Below are 18062 nucleotides of genomic sequence, written 5' to 3'. Positions count from 1 at the left end.
AAGCCAATAATGTTTACTACAAATATCTACTTGGCGCCCTTCCAGATTGTCATTCAAGTCGTTCTGAACTGCCTTCATAAAGACAGCTCGTCTCCACCACTGCTTTCTTTATATTTAATCCAACCTAGCAATGGGAGGAAAGTTGGCTTCCTTTTTCCCAAACTTGCAGTGTTCTGAGGTTATTGAGATAGTGCTGTTCTTTGAGGTTTTCATTCGCTTAACAGTTAATTGCTGTGCTGGAATTATTTTGCTCTGTATTATACCACCGGACCAAGACTTTCAAGAGCAAATCTCTGGAACTAAGTGCCTGTGTTAATATATGGGTTCCTGAGAAATGCATGAGAAAAACCCTTTTGTTTTCAAATCCAATGGCTACATCCTTAGACTTTTTAGAAAGTCAAGCTACTAATTTATGGCCCTCTCCTGAATGCACTTTTTTCTTAGCAACTTTTTAAGAATTCAAAAAGGTTTTAAAAGTTTAAAGACTAGTTTAAAGACAATTTAAACTTAAACTTAAAAAATAATTTAAATTTAAATGTGTTTAAAAGGAGTTTTAAAGAATTAAATTTAAACAGTATAAGAACTCTTTAGCTTGCTTGGAGCAGGGTGATCTACTAGGTGATCTCCAAGGGTCCTTTCCAACCTGAGTCTTTCTGTGATTCTGAATCTCATGAGAAAGTTTTCTGTAGCATCATAAAATCACAGTTGACTCGCTGCTAAAATGAGGAAGTCTAACTACCACTGACCCCTGCTTCTCCTAGAAGAACATTTCCCATTCTCTGGCCAAACTGATGACTGGAGTAAGCATAGAGTTCTGGAATGAAATGGGTAGAAAGTTGTATTATCAAAGGAGGTGGATTCAATGTCATTGGCAGACAAACTGGAGAGCCGAGTAATTCATATTGATTGAGCCAGACTTTACCACACATGCTAATTAAGAACATTACATTAAAAATCTGAGGCATACATTTTGATTTTGCAGCAGATTCTTTGAGGATGTGAGACAGTTGCCTAGTGACTTCTGGACTCATCACCCTTTCATTAAGTGTTGTATGTAACAGTTTTCCTCTACTGCTTTGAATTTAAAAGCTTCACTGAATAATGAAAAGAAGTCACAAGCATATTTAACAATGGTTCTGTATTGTTAGCATAACTAATATCCTCATTTTACTTCCTTTACCCATCAGCAGTAGAGTCTAGAAAAACCAAGTCTGACTCCCTTGTTATTTCTTTGCACCACACTGCATATGAAACTGTGCAATAGGCAGGGCGAAGCATCTTTGCCCTGAAGAGCTCAGTCTGGAAGAAGCTGGGCTGAGATGAGCAAAAAAATACAGGAGTTAGCAGTTGGATTTTTTCCAGCAGTAGAGTTGAAATGAAATTTTTCTGCTAGAGTTGTCACTACGGAAAATGAAGTTTTGGTCCTGTCTTACTTAAGTTTTGAAAATGGTATATTCAGGACATGCATCACAACAGCTTATGTCTTTTGGTGAGACATGCAAAAATTGCTTTCTGGTGACACTTGTCTGTGGCATTGCCTTAGGATAAACTGCTAATGGAAACTTGTCTGACTCTCGGCCTTCAAATGCAATTATGCATTTCCCATCAGCTTGGTGGAGGCAGACACCCACGGAAAAATGCTTCTAAAAGCCAGTCCTAACATTGTCAGTTTCTTATGAAAGCTACTTTGCTCTTATTCTCCTTTCTAACTTCTTTTCTTCTATTTCAATCTCCTTCAGGATGTGTTGTAAATTCAGTTATGTGGCATTTTCCAGAAGTTCTTCAATGAAATAGTGCAAGGGGTGATTGCCCCTTCTGGTTGATCAATTGGGACTGATCAGTCCGTTTCTCTCTCTTACTATCCTAAGTCCTTTGACCTCCGGTAAGTGAAATAAGTGCAAATCCTGTGTGGTGCAGGTATAAGACACCTGGATCAGATTAAGAGGGTGGGGTAACACTGGAGATGATTAATTAATTACGTGGAGAAAAAGGAAACAAGAAGGGACACATAGATATCATCCGCAGAACTTCCTGGGAGGAGACTGCTAGTATGCACTTAGGTAAATGTCTGAAATCAGCCAGATAGATAGGAGCTTGTGCTATCAGCAGGGCTTGCTGGCTTGGTGAAAGCACTCGGGTAGTTTTCAGAGTGGGGCTGTATAAGAGCTGTGCTGTAAGTCGTGGCGCGAAAGCAGAGCCTCCTTTGGCACTCTGTGGGTCCATCTCTTGTATTCCACTAGCAGAGTGACCTGGTCTGTGGGATGTGAAGCCAGGAGAGAGGCTGCATGGTTGTGCTGTGAGTACGGGAGGTGGTGGTGCTGCTGGAGAAATGGGCGAGTCTCACGCTCAGCCCATGAGACTTGACAAGCCTAGAGTAATATAGAGACTGAGGCCTTGTTTAAATTGCATCTTAACCTGGGGTGTGATTTAAAACCAAGATGCTTAAACTTGTGCCAATACCTATGTGGGCACTTGTTTCAATTTAATTTGATTAAACACTTAAAGCATAATGAGAAAGGCAGTCTTAGCACAGGGGGAAAAAGGATTTAAGTTATTTTCCCTGTGGACAAAACCTTGCTTTCCAAGTTTTCAGTTCTCATGTACGATTACTCAAAAGCGAATATTCTTTGCATTTTGTATCTGACCTGTGGTGAGGAAACAAAACTAGAACCACATAAAATTCAGCAGAAGCGTATGTTAAAATATGTATCAAACCCTGCTGGATTCATACAAACAGTATCAGTGAGGTCATATAACCAGCTGGGCCCGAGTCCTCCTCTCAGCCATGATTTGCCTGAGGACGAAGCAGAACGTAGCATGAAGTCAGGAAAATCAACTGAGTTTTAATAGTTAAATTAGAGTTTGCAAAATATCACACTTAAAGAAGCATGAACTCCAAATGAATGAGTGCTTGCTCTAGCACAGTCCTTCTGCAGCTGACCTTCCCATTGTGCCAGGCCATGTTTTTCTCTTACCCCAAAGCGCTGTGCATTATTTCCGGGGGCAGATAATAGTGTGATGTCCTACTGTATACTTTGAATGTAAACGGTGTCAGAGAGAAGTGGCCCATACATGGGAGTAGTGGGCATTTTTCTCAATCTAAGATAAGACAGTGTATGAAAGAAATAGATCTGGACTGAGATAGGATGAAGGGGACATGCAAGGGTCCATGCACTGCTGTTCCCTTGAATTTGTCACAAGTTAGAACCTAATTACAGTGTCCTCTTTGCTCCCTATGTAAAGAGTTTAGGCAGATATGGAGCTCTAGACCAGAAGCAGCTTTTGCTCCGTGTAAGAGACCTTTTAGTTAGCCAGGCTTTGGGCCCTGAATGCTATATGGGAATGGATCTTTTAGGCTAGATTTTGTCATATTTGAAGCGAAACTTGTTTCTCACATCTGCCTAACAATGTTGTGTTTTCTTCTACCCTGGGAGCAGTGGAGTGAAGTGCAGCAGATGATAAACGGTACCCCGGTCTATATGTACCAGGACTGCAGCGTGCTTTCCGAGGGTGACACTGATCACTGGCTTCGCACCAACTGGATTTATCGGGGTGAGGCAGCCTCCCGCATTTATGTGGAGCTCAAGTTTACTGTGAGGGACTGCAAGAGCTTCAAAGGTGAAGTGGTGACCTGCAAAGAGACCTTCAATCTCTATTACATGGAGTCTGAACAAGATGTCGGGATCCAGTTCCGCCGCCCGCTGTTCACCAAGGTCTGTAGCGTCAGGGCTAAAGACTGAGTCATATTTTTCTGCTTAAACTAGTCGTATCTTTCAGCTTAAACTAGGTGTGTCTTGCTGGCTGGGGGAGGCCAGGAGAACCATCATCTGGGGAGGGGCATGGATAGCAAGCATTGTCCTTATAATAAACTTTGCCCTCCGTGCCCTTTGTGATGCTCAGAGTAGTCTTTGCCACAGGAGGCACAGGGGTTTTCAAATGAGATCAGCCCTCCATTCTGCATAAGCACTTATTTAACTTGACACCAAGTAGGTAAGGATTCTGAAGTGCTAGATGGTTACACCAATTTTTAGAAATAGTAAAGCAGAGACCAAAGGAATTTGACTTGCCTTAGGTAACAAAGCAAGATTAGACTAAGTGAAGAACGGAATCCAGTTCAGGTCTCTATGCTCCTGAACATTTACTCTGATTGTTACAAGATACAGGGTCTTTATTTTTTCTAAAAGTGGAGGTGATGGCTTGCTAGAATGAAATTCTCCCTTCTGTGAAAGTATTTGGCATCGCTATATTTTAACTGCTGTTTCCCCCACCATAGTGCCCTCTTGCCATGGAAACATTTGAACTGCAGAACAGGGAACCTCAGATTTTTTGTAAAGGAACTTCTATAACCCAGTTCTGTCCTAAAAGATGCCACGGACCTAAATTATTTGACTGCCCCTTTCCTCTGCACTTTAAATGATGTGATGAAAACAAAGAATGGTAAAGGCAGAGCAGGACTCTGGGAACGGATTCCCCTCCCTCCCCAGTGCTCCTCCACCTCCCCTGCAGCTGGGACCTACCAGGTGAATTTGTGCGATACCTCCACAACTCCTAAAGCTGCCTTAGGATCCCACTGCCAGATGCAGCTGCTGTGCAGATCCTTTCATCTGCCATCCAGCTAGGCAGAGCAGGTGGTGTCATGTAATGGGGAGGGGCCTGCGGTGGAGAGGATCAGTTATCAGGCTCTCTCTCTGAGAAGAAGGGCCACCCCACCATCATGCTCTCTGCGGGAAAAGGCCACCCCTCCTGCGGTCCAGCTCTTCCATATCACATGATGCCATAGAGGCCTTTCCCACTTCCCCAAGCATTGAAAGCGTCTTTCTCTCGCTCTCATCCTTTGTGTGCTGAGGCAGTGGCAATGTAAGAGTGTGGGAAGAGTTTTTCGCTGAAGCGTCTACAGTGCTGAAATACGTTGAGTGCTGTATGAGAAGCGCCTTGCAGTAGATGATCTGATCTGCATCAAGTACAGCCTAGACTAGGTGGCTGTAGTTCACTGGTCAATTTAAACACACAAGTCTAAGCACAGTTGTGATTTTACCGCATACAATTCGCAAATAAAGAAAAATCTCACAGAAGAGAGATTGGTTCCTTTGGGGCAGTTCCTAAAGACCTCTGAGGTCAGAGACCCAGAACATAGGGTACTGCGTAAGACCATGCCCACAAAAGAGTTGAAAGGAGATGGTGGAAAGCATGGAGGCAAGAAAGGAAGTGGACCCTGTTGTTAATACTTCTTCCACATGCAAAGAAAGCATGCAGTGCACTAGCATTAGAAACAGTTGACCATACAGCCTCTAAAAAGCCTTAGTGTAAAAGAAGTTTGAGAGGCATGGGTATCTTAGCTGCTGCTGGCTGCTCAGATGTTAACCCTGTTGTCTTTTTCTCTTTCGCTTAGCTCAACACTGTGGCAGCAGATCGAAGTTTCACAAGCAGGGACATTGAATCGGGCGCCATGCAGCTGAACACAGAAGTGTGCCCCATTGGGAAGCTGTCTCGCCGGGGCTTCTACTTGGCTTTCCAGAACTCTGGGGCTTGCGTAGCGATGGTGTCTGTCCGAGTGTATTACAAGACTTGCCCAGAGACAGTGAGGGGCCTGGCCCATTTCCCAGAGACGCTAGCAGGTTCAGAGGGGCTGACAGAAGTGCCCGGCGTCTGTGTGGAAAATGCAGCTGAAGAAGCGGGCTCTCCCCCCAGGATGCACTGCAGCACTGACGGGGAGTGGCTGGTACCCATGGGCCGATGCCTTTGTGCTGTGGGGTTTGAGGAAGTCGATGGGAGCTGCGTAGGTGAGTATGCAGACAGACACTGGCTGTAGGCCATGGGAGAGGTTCCAGGGAGCTGGAGATCAGAGCATCTGTAAGCATAAAGTGGGATTCAGGGGAGTTAGTGTGGTCTGCCTCTCTTGCCTGCCCGCTGTGCCTGCCAGGTGTATCTTAAACCTTTCCTCCTCTCCTTCGCTGCTCTTTTTCAATTGTGACTTTTCTCCTCATGTGTCAGGTGTAAGACCTGCACACACCTTTCCACTCCCTCTTGGGCTTCATCCAGGAGCCTTCAGCTCTGCAGCTAGTTTCTGCGAGCTGCAACTGTGTGATTGACACTGACTCACTCAACAACTGGTTCCCAACCCTTAAATGGCAGCCTTCTCTCAGGGCAGACGGGTCAGATGCATGGAACAGTGTATTTGTCCCGTGACTAGAAAGCTGGGAGCCGGAGGGAGGCAAGTTTCTCCTTTGTGTCCCCTTCTGCTTGGACTGGGATGGCTCTTCTGCCATGGGAAACTGTGTAAAGCATGTTGCACAATATGGTCAGTGCCTGGCTCATTTCTAAGGAAGACCAATTAGCAAGCATAGGAGTCACCAGGGCACTTGAGCCACGGAGCAAGCCAGGGTTGTTGGAGCAAGTAGTGCAGGGCTCTCCCTTTGCCACAGAGGGGACAAGATCCAGCTTCTTAGGGCGACTTTGTGCGTTTGTCAGGGGAAAGCATATGTGCAATGTTTTGGGGGATACGTATTACTGCAGGGAGGGAGGTAAAAGACAGCACATCTCTGCTCTTGTCATCAGAGCGATGTGGCACAAGACTAAGGCATATAGAAAAAGGAATCCATGCACTGCTCTCAGGGTCAGTGGGTGCCCTGTCTCTCTGCTTTGTTCTGCCTTTGCTCCACTACAAGGATCTGATGCCCCTTTGAATCCCCACTGCTTGTTGCACATTTCGCTTGGGGAACTGGTGAAGGTTGAAGCACAAGATCCTTACCCTTCTCCAGCAATCCCCTCTCCTTGCACAGCCCAGCCAGTTTTTCCACTTAGGTGCTACAGAGCTCTCCCCGCCCTCCTGAGAGCACTCCCCTGGGAAGGGGCAGGGAAGCTGTCATGTCTGGACAGGCCCTGACTGCTATCACAGCACAGGTTCATTCTACATCTATGCTTTTATCCCACTCCGCCCAAGTACAGCTGCAGCCAGAAGTGTCTTTTGTAGGATCAGTAGGGACTGGGGAGGTCTACGAGGAGCGGAAGGGAAGAGGGGAGAACCTTGCAGGGGTAGGGAGAGGTACTTCATGCCCAGAGCAGTGTCTTATTGGAGGATCAGAGAAGGAGGAATGTAGGTTGCCTGCTGGGGGATCTCTTGGGGTCCTCTCCCTCTACAGAAAAGACCAGGTGTTGTGCAAAGGACTGGGAACAATCCAGGTCAGGATAAAGATGGAAGTCAGAGCTTCTACTTTTGTCCTCAGAAGATCAAGGACTTTTCCTTACAACATGAAAAGGGGGACAAGATGCAGGAAGTAGACCTTCAGGCAGTGTCTTCTGGTTCTGAGTTTTTCCTTAAGTAGGAACAGAAAAAAAAAGGAAAGCTTAACTACAACCCTTGCCTAATAGCAGGGAGGAGAGCCTGACCTCTGTTACAGGACAGGAGGCAACAGAAAGCCAGAGACTGAGGTTCTGAACAGGTTTGCACAATCCCTTGGTGAATTCTGAACTGCATAAAGCTCTGCTGGGTACATAATGCCTTAGCCATCCCATGATCCAGGAAAAGCCGTGCCTGCCCAGAGCGTTACATCTCAGCCTCTCATAGCATGGCAGACTTTGCTGCCGATAATCCCAGAGCTCCGTGATTAACTTCCTCAAGCACGTAATTTACCGTGAACACAAAGGCTGGATGTGCCCCTGGTCTGTGCTCTCGTTCCTTGATGGGCTCTGTGGGGTGGCCGCTGAGCCCAGCTCCCTGTCAGCCCAGGTTTGGCACCTGTGGGCTGCCCAGTGCTTGCTGGCAGTCCCCTGATGAGCACCTCTAGGAGGAAGGAAGGAAGGAATGAAGGAAGGAAGGAAGGAACGGAGGGAGGGCCCCAGCCACCCTCTCTGCCCTATGGCGCCTGGCGAGCAGGGCTGAGCAGGCCCTTTCCCAGGCCTGTTTTTCCCATCTCGTCGCCCAGAGCGGCTGCCCAAGGGCTTGGGGAAACCAGGTGCCGGCGGCCAGAGGCGCTGGGTGGGAGCTGCGACTGCGGGCTGTGGGCCTCCCCCGCCGGCTGCGCCCCCGGGGCAGCCGAGGGCAGCCGCTCCTCTGCTTCTGCCCTGGGAGCCCGAGGCGTCCAGGGGAGGGAGGGAAGGAGGCAGGCAGCCATGGGAGCCGGGCTTCCCGGCCCGACGAGAAGCGCCTCCGCACCCCTTCACGCTACAGGCCCGGGCCGCGGCTCGCCGGCCTCTGCTGCCCCCACCCCCGGACCAGACGGGGCGCTCCGGGGGAGGCTTCGCACCGCCTCCAGGGCGGGGCCGGGCACCGTGGCCCCGGCGAGGCGCTGGCATCTCCCCGGCGGCCCGGGCTCCGCAGCTGCGGGGCGCCTTGCCGGTGCTGTGCGGCCACCTGCCGGCCGGTGCCGGCAGGGCGGGTGCGTGGGCCCCGGTTGCCGCGGCGGGGCGGCCGAGGCGCCGGGCGCCGCCACCGCAGCGTCCCGTGCGGTTAGGCGGGGGCCGGGGCCCGGGAGCGGTGGCAGGAGCCGGGGGCTCTCCGTGGCTGCGGGGCTGTGTTGTCCCCGCCGCTCCCAGGGCGCCGGGCTGGTCGGGGCCGGGCTGGGCTTGTGCGGCCCGGCAGCCCGCGGCTGTATGGCCTCATGCCTGTGGCCCCCGCGCTGCGCCCCGTCCTTCCTGGCGAGCCAGGGGCTGAGGCCGCCCTGGCGTCTGGGTCGTGCAGGCAGCTGGGTGCCTCTGCTCCTGCCTCCGTTCCTGCCTGCGCCTCCTGCCCTCCTTTAGTTTCATAGGACCATAGAATGGTTTGGGCTGGAAGGGACCTTAAGGATCATCTAGTTCCAACCCCCCTGCCATGGGCAGGGACACCTCCCACTAGACCAGGCTGCTCAAAGCCCCATCCAGCCTGGCCTGGAACACCTCCAGGGATGGGGCATCCACAGCTTCTCTGGGCAACCTGTTCCAGTGCCTCACCACCCTCACAGTAAATAATTTCTTCCTAATATCTAATCTAAACCTCCCATCTGTCAGTTTAAAACCATTACCCCTCGTCCTATCGCTCCACTCCCTGATAGAGAGTTCCTCCCCATCTCTCCTGTAGGTCCCCTTTAGGTACTGGAAGGCTGCTATAAGGTCTCCCTGGAGCCTTTTCTTCTCCAGGCTGAACAACTCCAACTCTCTCAGCCTGTCCTCATAGGAGAGGTGCTCCAGCCCTCTGGGCATCTTCTTGGCCCTCCTCTGGACCTGCTCCTACAGGTCCATGTCCTTGTCCTGAGGACTCCAAAGCTGGACATGGCTGCCTGAGGGCTGGAGCCGCACTGGAGCTTAGGCCTGGAGGAACAGAGGCCTAACGGCAGTTCTCTTGCGGTCAGAGCTAACTGTTTTTGCAAAGGTCCCCAACCCCAAATTTCCCCCATTTACTTGCTGACTGTCTCAGCGTCGATATAAGAGGGTGTGTATGTCACCCCCATGTTTATGGCAGGTAGTATTGTCCATGGGACATCAGAACCTCTGTGTTATATGAGTCTATGGACCTGCACTTGGTTTGTTTTTCATGTTGCTGTCAAAACTTTCCTGATCCAAACTGGTCCACTGTCAGGAATTTTGAAATCTTATGCTGGAGCAAAATGGCAGGAGGCCACAAAGCTTTCCTCTTCACTCCGGCATGTAGAAGTGCTCTCAGACAGTGAGCAGCTTTCAGTAGAGATCAGAACAACTTTTCTTCATCTTGCCTATTTCTGAAAGAGGTGATTTGATCTTGAATATAAATGGAATCTCTTTGGGCTGGTGATGATCACTGCTTGAGCCTCTTAATTCTTTCAACAGCCTTTGTTGTCATTGACCACATAGTTGTATGATTGTAGCTCAGAATGACAGACTCGTTCCTGAGCGGTTCTGGTATTTCCTGAAATCAGAAGGTGCTAGTTGCTCCTACTTCTTGTGATTATTTGTCGTCTTTGTGCTCTTTAGGCTTAAATGCTGTAAATCCTTTTGTCCTGTGTACTGTCATAGGATCCCCAAATGGCTGTGTGATGGTATTGCTATGCAACTGGTAGGCCAGTTGGCATCATCCAGTGTCAATGGGACAGTCTGCCTGCCATCCCAGAGCAAGGGGAACCATTAGAAATGAGATTAAGCTACTTCTGTGATGACAACCTAGAGAGAGATCTTGGTGTACAGTGAGGATGGTGACTCTTCCTGAGACTGATGCTGAAGAGTCTTGTTGGCCTTTGAAAAAATTTTTAGGCCCCTAAGGTGTTCCTCTGTGTCATGCAGTAGGAATGGCTGGATTTTTTTTTTTGTTTTCTGGATAAAGGATTATTTCCTATGCTATGCTCCACCACAGTAAGCCATTTGTGCCAGGCTCCTGAGCAGATGGCTTTGGGGCATTCTCCGTTGGGATCTCCTGAGGGATTACACAGGACATTGTTGCTTTTATAGTGCAATGTGAAAAGGGTCATTTCCTCAATGCTCAAGTTAAATACCAGGTAGTAGCCATGACAGAAAATTAGTATATGCATTCCTCAACTATCTGATTAGTGATAGGTTGTTTGTTTATTTAGTTTAAGAACATTCGATAGATTCATTTAGCACAGGCCAGTAAACCATTAAATTCAGAGGTTACTTCAACCTCCCTCACTCATTTTCTCCTGGCTACACACCTATAGAAGTGAAGCATTGGCCTTGAGATAACTGGTAGACAGATCAGTGCTCCTGTAGATCAAGCTAATAGTAATGCACCAAAAAGAGTATCAGGTGTTATACTTAGAGAAAGATGTGGCTGCTTATTTTTGTAGAACTGGAAATAGAAAGCATGTGGCACCTGTTCTCTTGCAGTCTGTTGGGTCCTTTGCCAGTTACACTCAATGCTGTTAGGTGAACTGATAGTTATCTACATATTCCCCAGGGCCCTGCTAGGTGATGCTCTGGTACAACACTTGAAATCAGAAAAGCTGCTTCTGCTAAAAAGCCCACTGTCTGTCCCATATGAAGTCAGCAAGCAGAGGACTCTGAGGAGTACAAGGACTTGGAGCCAATGTTTACAGCTCTTATTTATGGTGTGGAAAGCTTGGAGGGCAAGGTGGCTACCAGTCTGAGTTTATGTTGAAAGAAGTGTCTGAGATTGACCAGATTCTGCTTTTTCGTACAGCATCTGTGAGGAATGAGATCCCCCTTCTTTAGTCTACAAGTCCTTTCATAACATCAGTCCTGCCTTGAGTCTGCATCTCTTCTCTATCTACTGTGAGAAGATGATTGGTCTGACTGACCTCCAAGGGTCCCTTCCAACCTAAGTATTTCAGTAAGCTAAGAAAGTGGAAGAAAAGCAAGCAGATAAAGGAGTGTTCAAGAAGCTGAACAAAACTGGCAGGTGCTTTCTTGTTGATCTTGGTTTATTATTGATCTTATGTTGACTTATTTGTCTCTTCACAGCGTGCCAGCGAGGATTCTACCGTCACTCCCTGGAGACTAAACACTGCCTGAAGTGCCCGCCGAACAGCTTGTCCGATGAATCAGGGGCTACGTCTTGTCCCTGCAATGCAGGCTTCTACCGAGCGCCTTCGGAGGGCCAGAACATTGCTTGCACCCGTGAGTCATGGATAGAAAGAAATAACAATATTTTTACATAGCGGGGGATGAACTTATTGAGAAGAGCCCTACAAAGAAGAACTTAGGGGTTCTGGTGGACGAAAAATTAGACATGAGCTGGCCATGCACGCTTGCAGCCCAGACAGCCAATTGTATCCTTGGCTGCATAAAAAGAAGCATGGCCAGCAGGTCAAGGGATGTGATTCTCTCCCTGTATTCTGCTCTCATGAGACCCCACCTGGAGTACTGCATCCAGCTCTGGGGTCCCCAGTACAAGAGAGATATGGACCTGTTAAAGCGAGTCCAGAAGAGGGCCACAAAAATGATCAGAGGGCTAGAACACCTCTCCTAATGAAGAAAGGCTGAGAGAGCTGGGGCTGTTCAGCCTGGGGAAGAGGAGGCTTTGGGAAGATCTTATTGCAGCCTTTCAATACTTAAAGGGGGCATGTAAGAAAGATGGAGAAATACTGTTTACAAGGGCCTGTAGTGACAGGACAAGGGTCAGTGGTTTTAAACTGAGAGTAGATTTAGATGGGATATATGGAAGAAATTTCTTACGCTTAAGGTGGTGAGACACTGGAAGAGATTGCCTAGAGAAGTTGTGGCTGCCCTGTGTTTGTAAGTGTTCAAGGTCAGGTTGGAAGGGGATTTGGGCAATCTGATCTAGTGAAAGACGTTCCTGCTCATGGCAGTGGGGTTGATCTTTAAAGGTCCCTTTGAACTCAGATAATTCTGTGATTCTATGAACAAGGAGATGGGAGGAAGCAAAATGTTGGGAAATGGGGATGAGAGATCAGAGAGGGAGAGGCTGGTGGGACAGAAGGCTCCGTTAGAAATGCATCAGCAGATGGGAAACTGCCACAGTACTTTGGGTATTAACAGCTGGATCTAATACTTTCTTTCATGCTTCTTGTAGGTCCCCCCTCAGCTCCCCGCAATGTCAGCTTCTCCCTTATTGGCACGCAGCTGAGTCTGTGGTGGCAGCCACCCAGTGACAACGGTGGGCGAAAGGACCTGACTTACACAGTCTTCTGTCAGCGCTGCCATTTCCTGTCGTGTGAGCCATGTGAGGCTGGTGTGGTATTCTCCCCCAGTGCTTCTGGTCTCACTAAACCTGCTGTGGATGTGGACGGCCTAGAAGCTTACACCAACTACACATTTGCTGTGGAAGCCCATAATGGTGTCTCAGGAATGGGACCTGCTCCACAGAGAACTGCTCCAGCTGTCTGGGTCGCAGTTGGACATGCAGGTTAGCAGAAGCAGAGAGAAGTTCTTGCTCATCAGGGAAAGGAAGAGGAATCTCTGAATGTTTAAGCTTTCTCCATCTTCTCCTTCTGTCTGCCACATGTGTTGGTATGGTATGATAAGGACTGTAAGGTACCTCTGCCTCTGACACGTAAAGTCCATCAGTCATATTCCTTGCAAGTCAAAGCAGCAGTAATCATTACCCATCAAGAGCTGTGAATCCACCAAGGACTTAACAGATGTGAGGAGGATAAAGCCCTGCTTATCACACACTAATGTAGTCCAGCTTAAGTATTGTTACCCGTGTGACAGGAAGAACAGGGACTGTGGCATGAAATATTTTCCATTACTCGGATATTGCAAAAAATCCGACCAAACACAACAGAAACTGTGCTGTAACTGGGGAAAAAAAAGAAAAAAAGAAAAAAAAAAAAGCTTTGAAAGCATGGAGAAACGAGGATGTTAAAAACATGCAAGTTCTTGACACATGTCTGTAGTTCAGCTTCAAGCTGGCTAGTTTGGCTGTCCTGTGAATGCTTTCCAGAGTGCTGTGAAACGTGGTTATAGAAAAGTGACGTCGCAGTGCTCAACAGCCCTTGGTACTTTCCCCGAGTTCTCATTTAGTGACAAAATACGACTTTTCTTCCCAACGCTATGCGGGGGAAGCACAACTCTGAGCTAGAAAACTCTGAGCTACTTTTGGCTTGCCTCATCACTTCCTGCTGCTGCTGAAGGACAAGGAGACAACCAGGCTTGACTCTTCAGTCCTTGCAGACTGTTGAGAATTATCTTCTTATTCATGAACAGCATGCATTTGCAGTCAGCTGAGAGATTTTGAGCACTGAATTTCACAGTACCCTTATGAAATGGGCCTGCATTCATAAATCATGTAGGATAGTTGAGTTACTGCTGCTGTAAGAGCATAAAATCCTAACATTTTTATTTCAAATCGAACACTTTCAGTGCAGTGCTGGATTAAATGTAGTTTCTTGGAACACTGATTTTGTTTTGAGGGCCAAACAAAGTTATGCTTCCACTGTTGGGGTAGAAGCATACTATTCACAGAAAGCAATTAATTACGGCCAGAGACCATCATTCCCTTTCACCACAGAAAAGGAATGCAGGGGAGTGGCAGTGGCGATGAGAGTCAGTTCCAGTTGGTATGACCAGAAAAGAAAAGACGAGATTCTGGTGGAGAGAATGCCTAGTCTGCATTATGTTTGTGTTTCTTCCTGATATTCTCTGCTCTCTCCCCTGCAGCTCCGGTGACAGTATCGCAGTTTATCCTGACACAAAGAGATGACAGTAGTCTTTCTGTTTCTTGGCTTGCCCCACGGCAGCGCAGCCGGACCTCAGTGGAGTATGAGGTCATGTTCTTTGAGAAGGTGAGGGCTGCCTTATTTTTTCTTCCCCCTTTCACCCAAAGGGGTGGAAGTGTCCTCTTTGTCCAACGCGTATTTGTTACTTGACCCTGTTTGACTTCTGTAGGGGGAGGAGGCACGTTACACAGTGAAGCACCTTCTTGAGCCAAATGTCACTCTGACAGACCTGCAGCCAGACACAGCCTACTTGCTTCGTGTGAGATCCATCACACCCCTCGGGCCTGGGCCCTACTCCCCGGAGCAGGAATTCCGCACCCTTCCACCAGGTAAAGGACAACCACTGGTATCTCATCTGGGAGAAACTCACTTCTCCATCAGATTGTATATTCACATAATACACGGATCTCTTTTTGTGTTCTGTTAGCTGTGAGGCACAGATACCACACTCCTGAGTTCCTTGTCACCAGGGCCAAGCTTATTGCTTCGTAAAAATGTAGAATAATGAGACACTTGCCTTGTTTCCTTGGTGTCATCTAAAATCCACTTGTACTTTCCCGGTCAGAACTGATCACTCTCATGTTTGTGTGTGGTACTGGCAAATCACTTACCAGCTCTTCATCTAGTTCTCCTGAAAGACATTTTGATTCTGGCTAACGTTTCTAAGTTTGAATGTTAGCAAAATGATTACCATATGCCTCCTTTTGTGTGAAAGTTACTAGTGAAAAGGAGACCTTACAAGGACCTCACCACTGTTTTTTCCAGCTTTATCATTTCCATGTATTACATGTACGACATATATTACATACATTATCATGTCTGTAGTCCAGCCCCTGAATGTAACTCTGCCCAAAAAGATGGTATGTGCCACTGAAAAATGTTCTCTGCCAAAGCACAAAGTGTAGAAGGCTAAGCTGTTGAGGTCACAAGGAACAAAGAATGTCTCATACAGGCCTCACATCCAACCTCCCGTTTCCCTGGGTTACCCAGAGGCTTCTCCTTTATCAAAAACCCAAAGACTGAGTTTGCTCTCTTCATTCCACACATTCACAGATCCTCCTATTGACCTTATGGATAATTTTAGAAATACATCCGTTGAAATGGTGCCTTTGAAAGGCTAGTTTTATTATAATGAAATAAGGACGTGGAAGAAAGCAAAGGCATACCTTAATGTAACTAAATAGTTAACTGTGTAAAAGCTGTGATACCACGATTGGAATATAATTTAAAGATTGGGCTTTTTTTGGCACCAGAAGCTTTTGGTAAAATTTTCATGAAGTCACAATGCCAAATGATGATGACGTAAGTGATCTTTAACCAATAAAATAGCGTACCACAAAGGTTCTGTGGAAAATATGTAAGTTAACATGTACCTTAAATGGTTTTGGTTATAGAAGGACATGTTAGAAAATAGTTTCATCAAGATTTTTTTAAAATAAAAGTTCATCACCTTATCATGCAAAGACAAAGGTATTTTGAATATGAACGGGATTAAAAAGAAGTGCCAGGAAGGTTTCATTTGGTGGGAGTCCTTTGATAACAGTAGGCATCATTTAGCTGTAATGGTCTAGGGATTTTAGTGGAACAAGCTCTGCAGGGAGAGGCATTTTTTTAAAAAATACGAATTTGAGAATTTAGATCCCTTAATTTCCTGCAGAAATGCTATGTACCTAACAGCTTGTCCATTTTATTAATAAAATATGTTATTTCACCTTCCAAATCTTGACTTTTTGATTTGAACAAAAAAGAACATTAGCTCTGCCTCTTGATTTCCGCTTAACTGATTTTTAATAATTTTAGTGGGGTGAGTCAGCATGAAATTGAGCAAGGATAACAAGTGTTAATTAGGCTTTACAAATGCTGACCATTGGACTGGATGTTAGGAAACAGTTCCAGACACAGTTGTCTGTGTCACACAAGCTGTTCCTTGCTTTAAAATCTGTTCATTTAATGAATCAATTTCTTTAGGAATTTTCTTTCTTTTGGATGTTTTCCTGATTCTCTTTAAGGGAAAATATGAAAAAATGTAGATTCTCATTAGATATGGATATGAATACTTTTCAGTAATGTATTTTTAATTTTTTGAAATAGTTTTTTAAGCTGTGGGAGTTAAGGTTTAAAAACACATAGTTCACCAACAGAGGTTATTTAGCATTTCCTCTGATGAATTCAAATATGCTGTATGGAAATGGATGGCTTTAGCTTAAGAATCTAAATGGAAGAAGGCAACCTGTGTTATATGAAGACTATCTGAATGCTGTCTGATCACAAAATGGAACCACCTGATGCTTGGTTTTGAGAAAGCAGGAATATGATGTTAGCCTGCAAGTTTGCAAGTCAGTACCTGCTTGTTTCAAAAGTCCTAAGCAGACAGTGGCTTCTGTCAAGATAATTAGGCAACGGACCAACCCTGGATATTGATGAAAGGGGAGGGGGAAATTGATTTAATAAACAAGAGGAGGCTAAAGTTAGACTGCTGGGGAAAATCATGTCTTTGCTGTGCCATAGTCTAAACCAGCTACTGAGCAGGGAGAAGGGTCTGATCTGAAAGAGGAGCGGGAGGGAAAGAACAGCTGTTCTTCATTTTTGAAAGTGTCATGGAATTTATGTGGGAAATCAGGCATAGGGGTAAATTACTCAACTGGAAGACCAAGACTGTAGATAAGAGTCGACCAGACACCCACCAGAAAGTTCTCTGTGGACATGAATAACAGTATAATAGGACTCATATCTGGTGGCTCTGCTGCCTGGAAGACAAATGGCCATAGCTTACCTAATGCCATTTGCTGTTAGAAGCTGGTTGCTACATTGCAGACAAATAGTTCTTGGTCTTTTAAATGATATGGCCTTTCTCTTTGTTTCTGCAGACACAGGAGCTTTGTCTGGTGGAGTCATAGTCTCTATTATCTTCGGATTACTACTATTTATTGGGCTGCTTCTGGGACTTTTCATCTTTCGGCAAAAGTAAGTGTTGATTTTTGTTAAATGTAAATGAATCATCACATTTTCTTGCTAGCAGTACTCTACCAAGTAGGTGCAGTGTCTGGTTCCAATTTGCTCTGCACTGTCTTGAACTCTGTCTCTGATCAACTAGGGCAGACACCCTGGAAGTCTTGCTTTCCTCTTTGCTATCTGCAGACCATTTTATTTTCATGACTGCTTCTTATGTTCCAGGCAGGCTCGTCGGAGACAAGCACGGCCAGATTACAATACTTCAGGCTTTGATCGAGGTGAGCTTCAAATGAGTAGAACCAGGGAGTAGCCTGGAATGGGTTGGAAGGAATGAAAAGAAACAGTAGTTTAAAACCAGACACTGGTACAGATTTTCTGATGTAATTTGCCTCTTCCCATAACAGCTCTAGTCTTCAATGTATGTTTGGTGGATTTGTTTACTGCCATTGTTAGAATCCTATGGATTCACCTGTGATTCTGTAGCTTTGCCCTATAACGCTTGTCAAAGACTCGACAGGTTAATTTGCTCTTTTGTTTCCCTTTACCATAGAGAAGGTCTGGTTGAAGCCCTATGTAGACCTGCAACCTTACGATGACCCCAGCAGAGGAGTGCTGGAATTCACTAAGGAACTAGATGTCTCTTGCGTCACTATGGAGAATGTGATTGGAGAGGGTGAGTTACTTGTTGTTCTCCCCATCTTTCAGTTCTCCCATACTGTTATTTTGCTGCCTATTTGTGAGTTAATCTGTGACCTTTTGCCTCTGGTTGTCCTCAGGGGAGTTTGGGGAGGTCTATCGTGGGTCCCTGCGGCTGCCAGGGAAAGAACGTATCGTGGTTGCCATCAAGACCCTGAAGTCGACATATTCAGACTCACAGTGGTGGAACTTTTTGCGCGAAGCAACAATTATGGGGCAATTCAATCACCCGAACATTGTGCGTCTGGAAGGAGTTGTCACTAAAAGTAAGACTGTGTGGGAGGGAGTCCTGGAATGAGAGCAGAAATTGGC

General features: G+C 46.5%; 1 protein-coding gene across 3 annotated transcripts in view; it reads left to right on the top strand.

Annotated features, from left to right (window-relative positions):
• EPHA1 (EPH receptor A1) overlaps positions 1–18062 on the top strand; it is a 38012-nt gene that overhangs the window by 14819 nt on the left and 5131 nt on the right. For all 3 annotated transcript variants that reach the window (XR_012587634.1, XM_074591928.1, XM_074591939.1), the window contains 10 exons: positions 3438–3713; positions 5390–5780; positions 11383–11538; positions 12455–12787; positions 14044–14168; positions 14272–14431; positions 16970–17066; positions 17277–17332; positions 17605–17727; positions 17831–18016. Coding sequence is in view for 2 of the 3 variants with exons in the window: in XM_074591928.1 (XP_074448029.1) it covers positions 3438–3713; positions 5390–5780; positions 11383–11538; positions 12455–12787; positions 14044–14168; positions 14272–14431; positions 16970–17066; positions 17277–17332; positions 17605–17727; positions 17831–18016 (1903 nt within the window). In the remaining variant the exon portion in view is untranslated. The remainder of the gene's footprint in view (positions 1–3437; positions 3714–5389; positions 5781–11382; positions 11539–12454; positions 12788–14043; positions 14169–14271; positions 14432–16969; positions 17067–17276; positions 17333–17604; positions 17728–17830; positions 18017–18062) is intronic.

The sequence above is a fragment of the Larus michahellis genome, chromosome 1 (genome assembly GCF_964199755.1).
Source record: "Larus michahellis chromosome 1, bLarMic1.1, whole genome shotgun sequence".
Classification (NCBI taxonomy): Eukaryota; Metazoa; Chordata; class Aves; order Charadriiformes; family Laridae; genus Larus; species Larus michahellis.
This window is presented reverse-complemented; position numbering and strand designations above follow the sequence as displayed.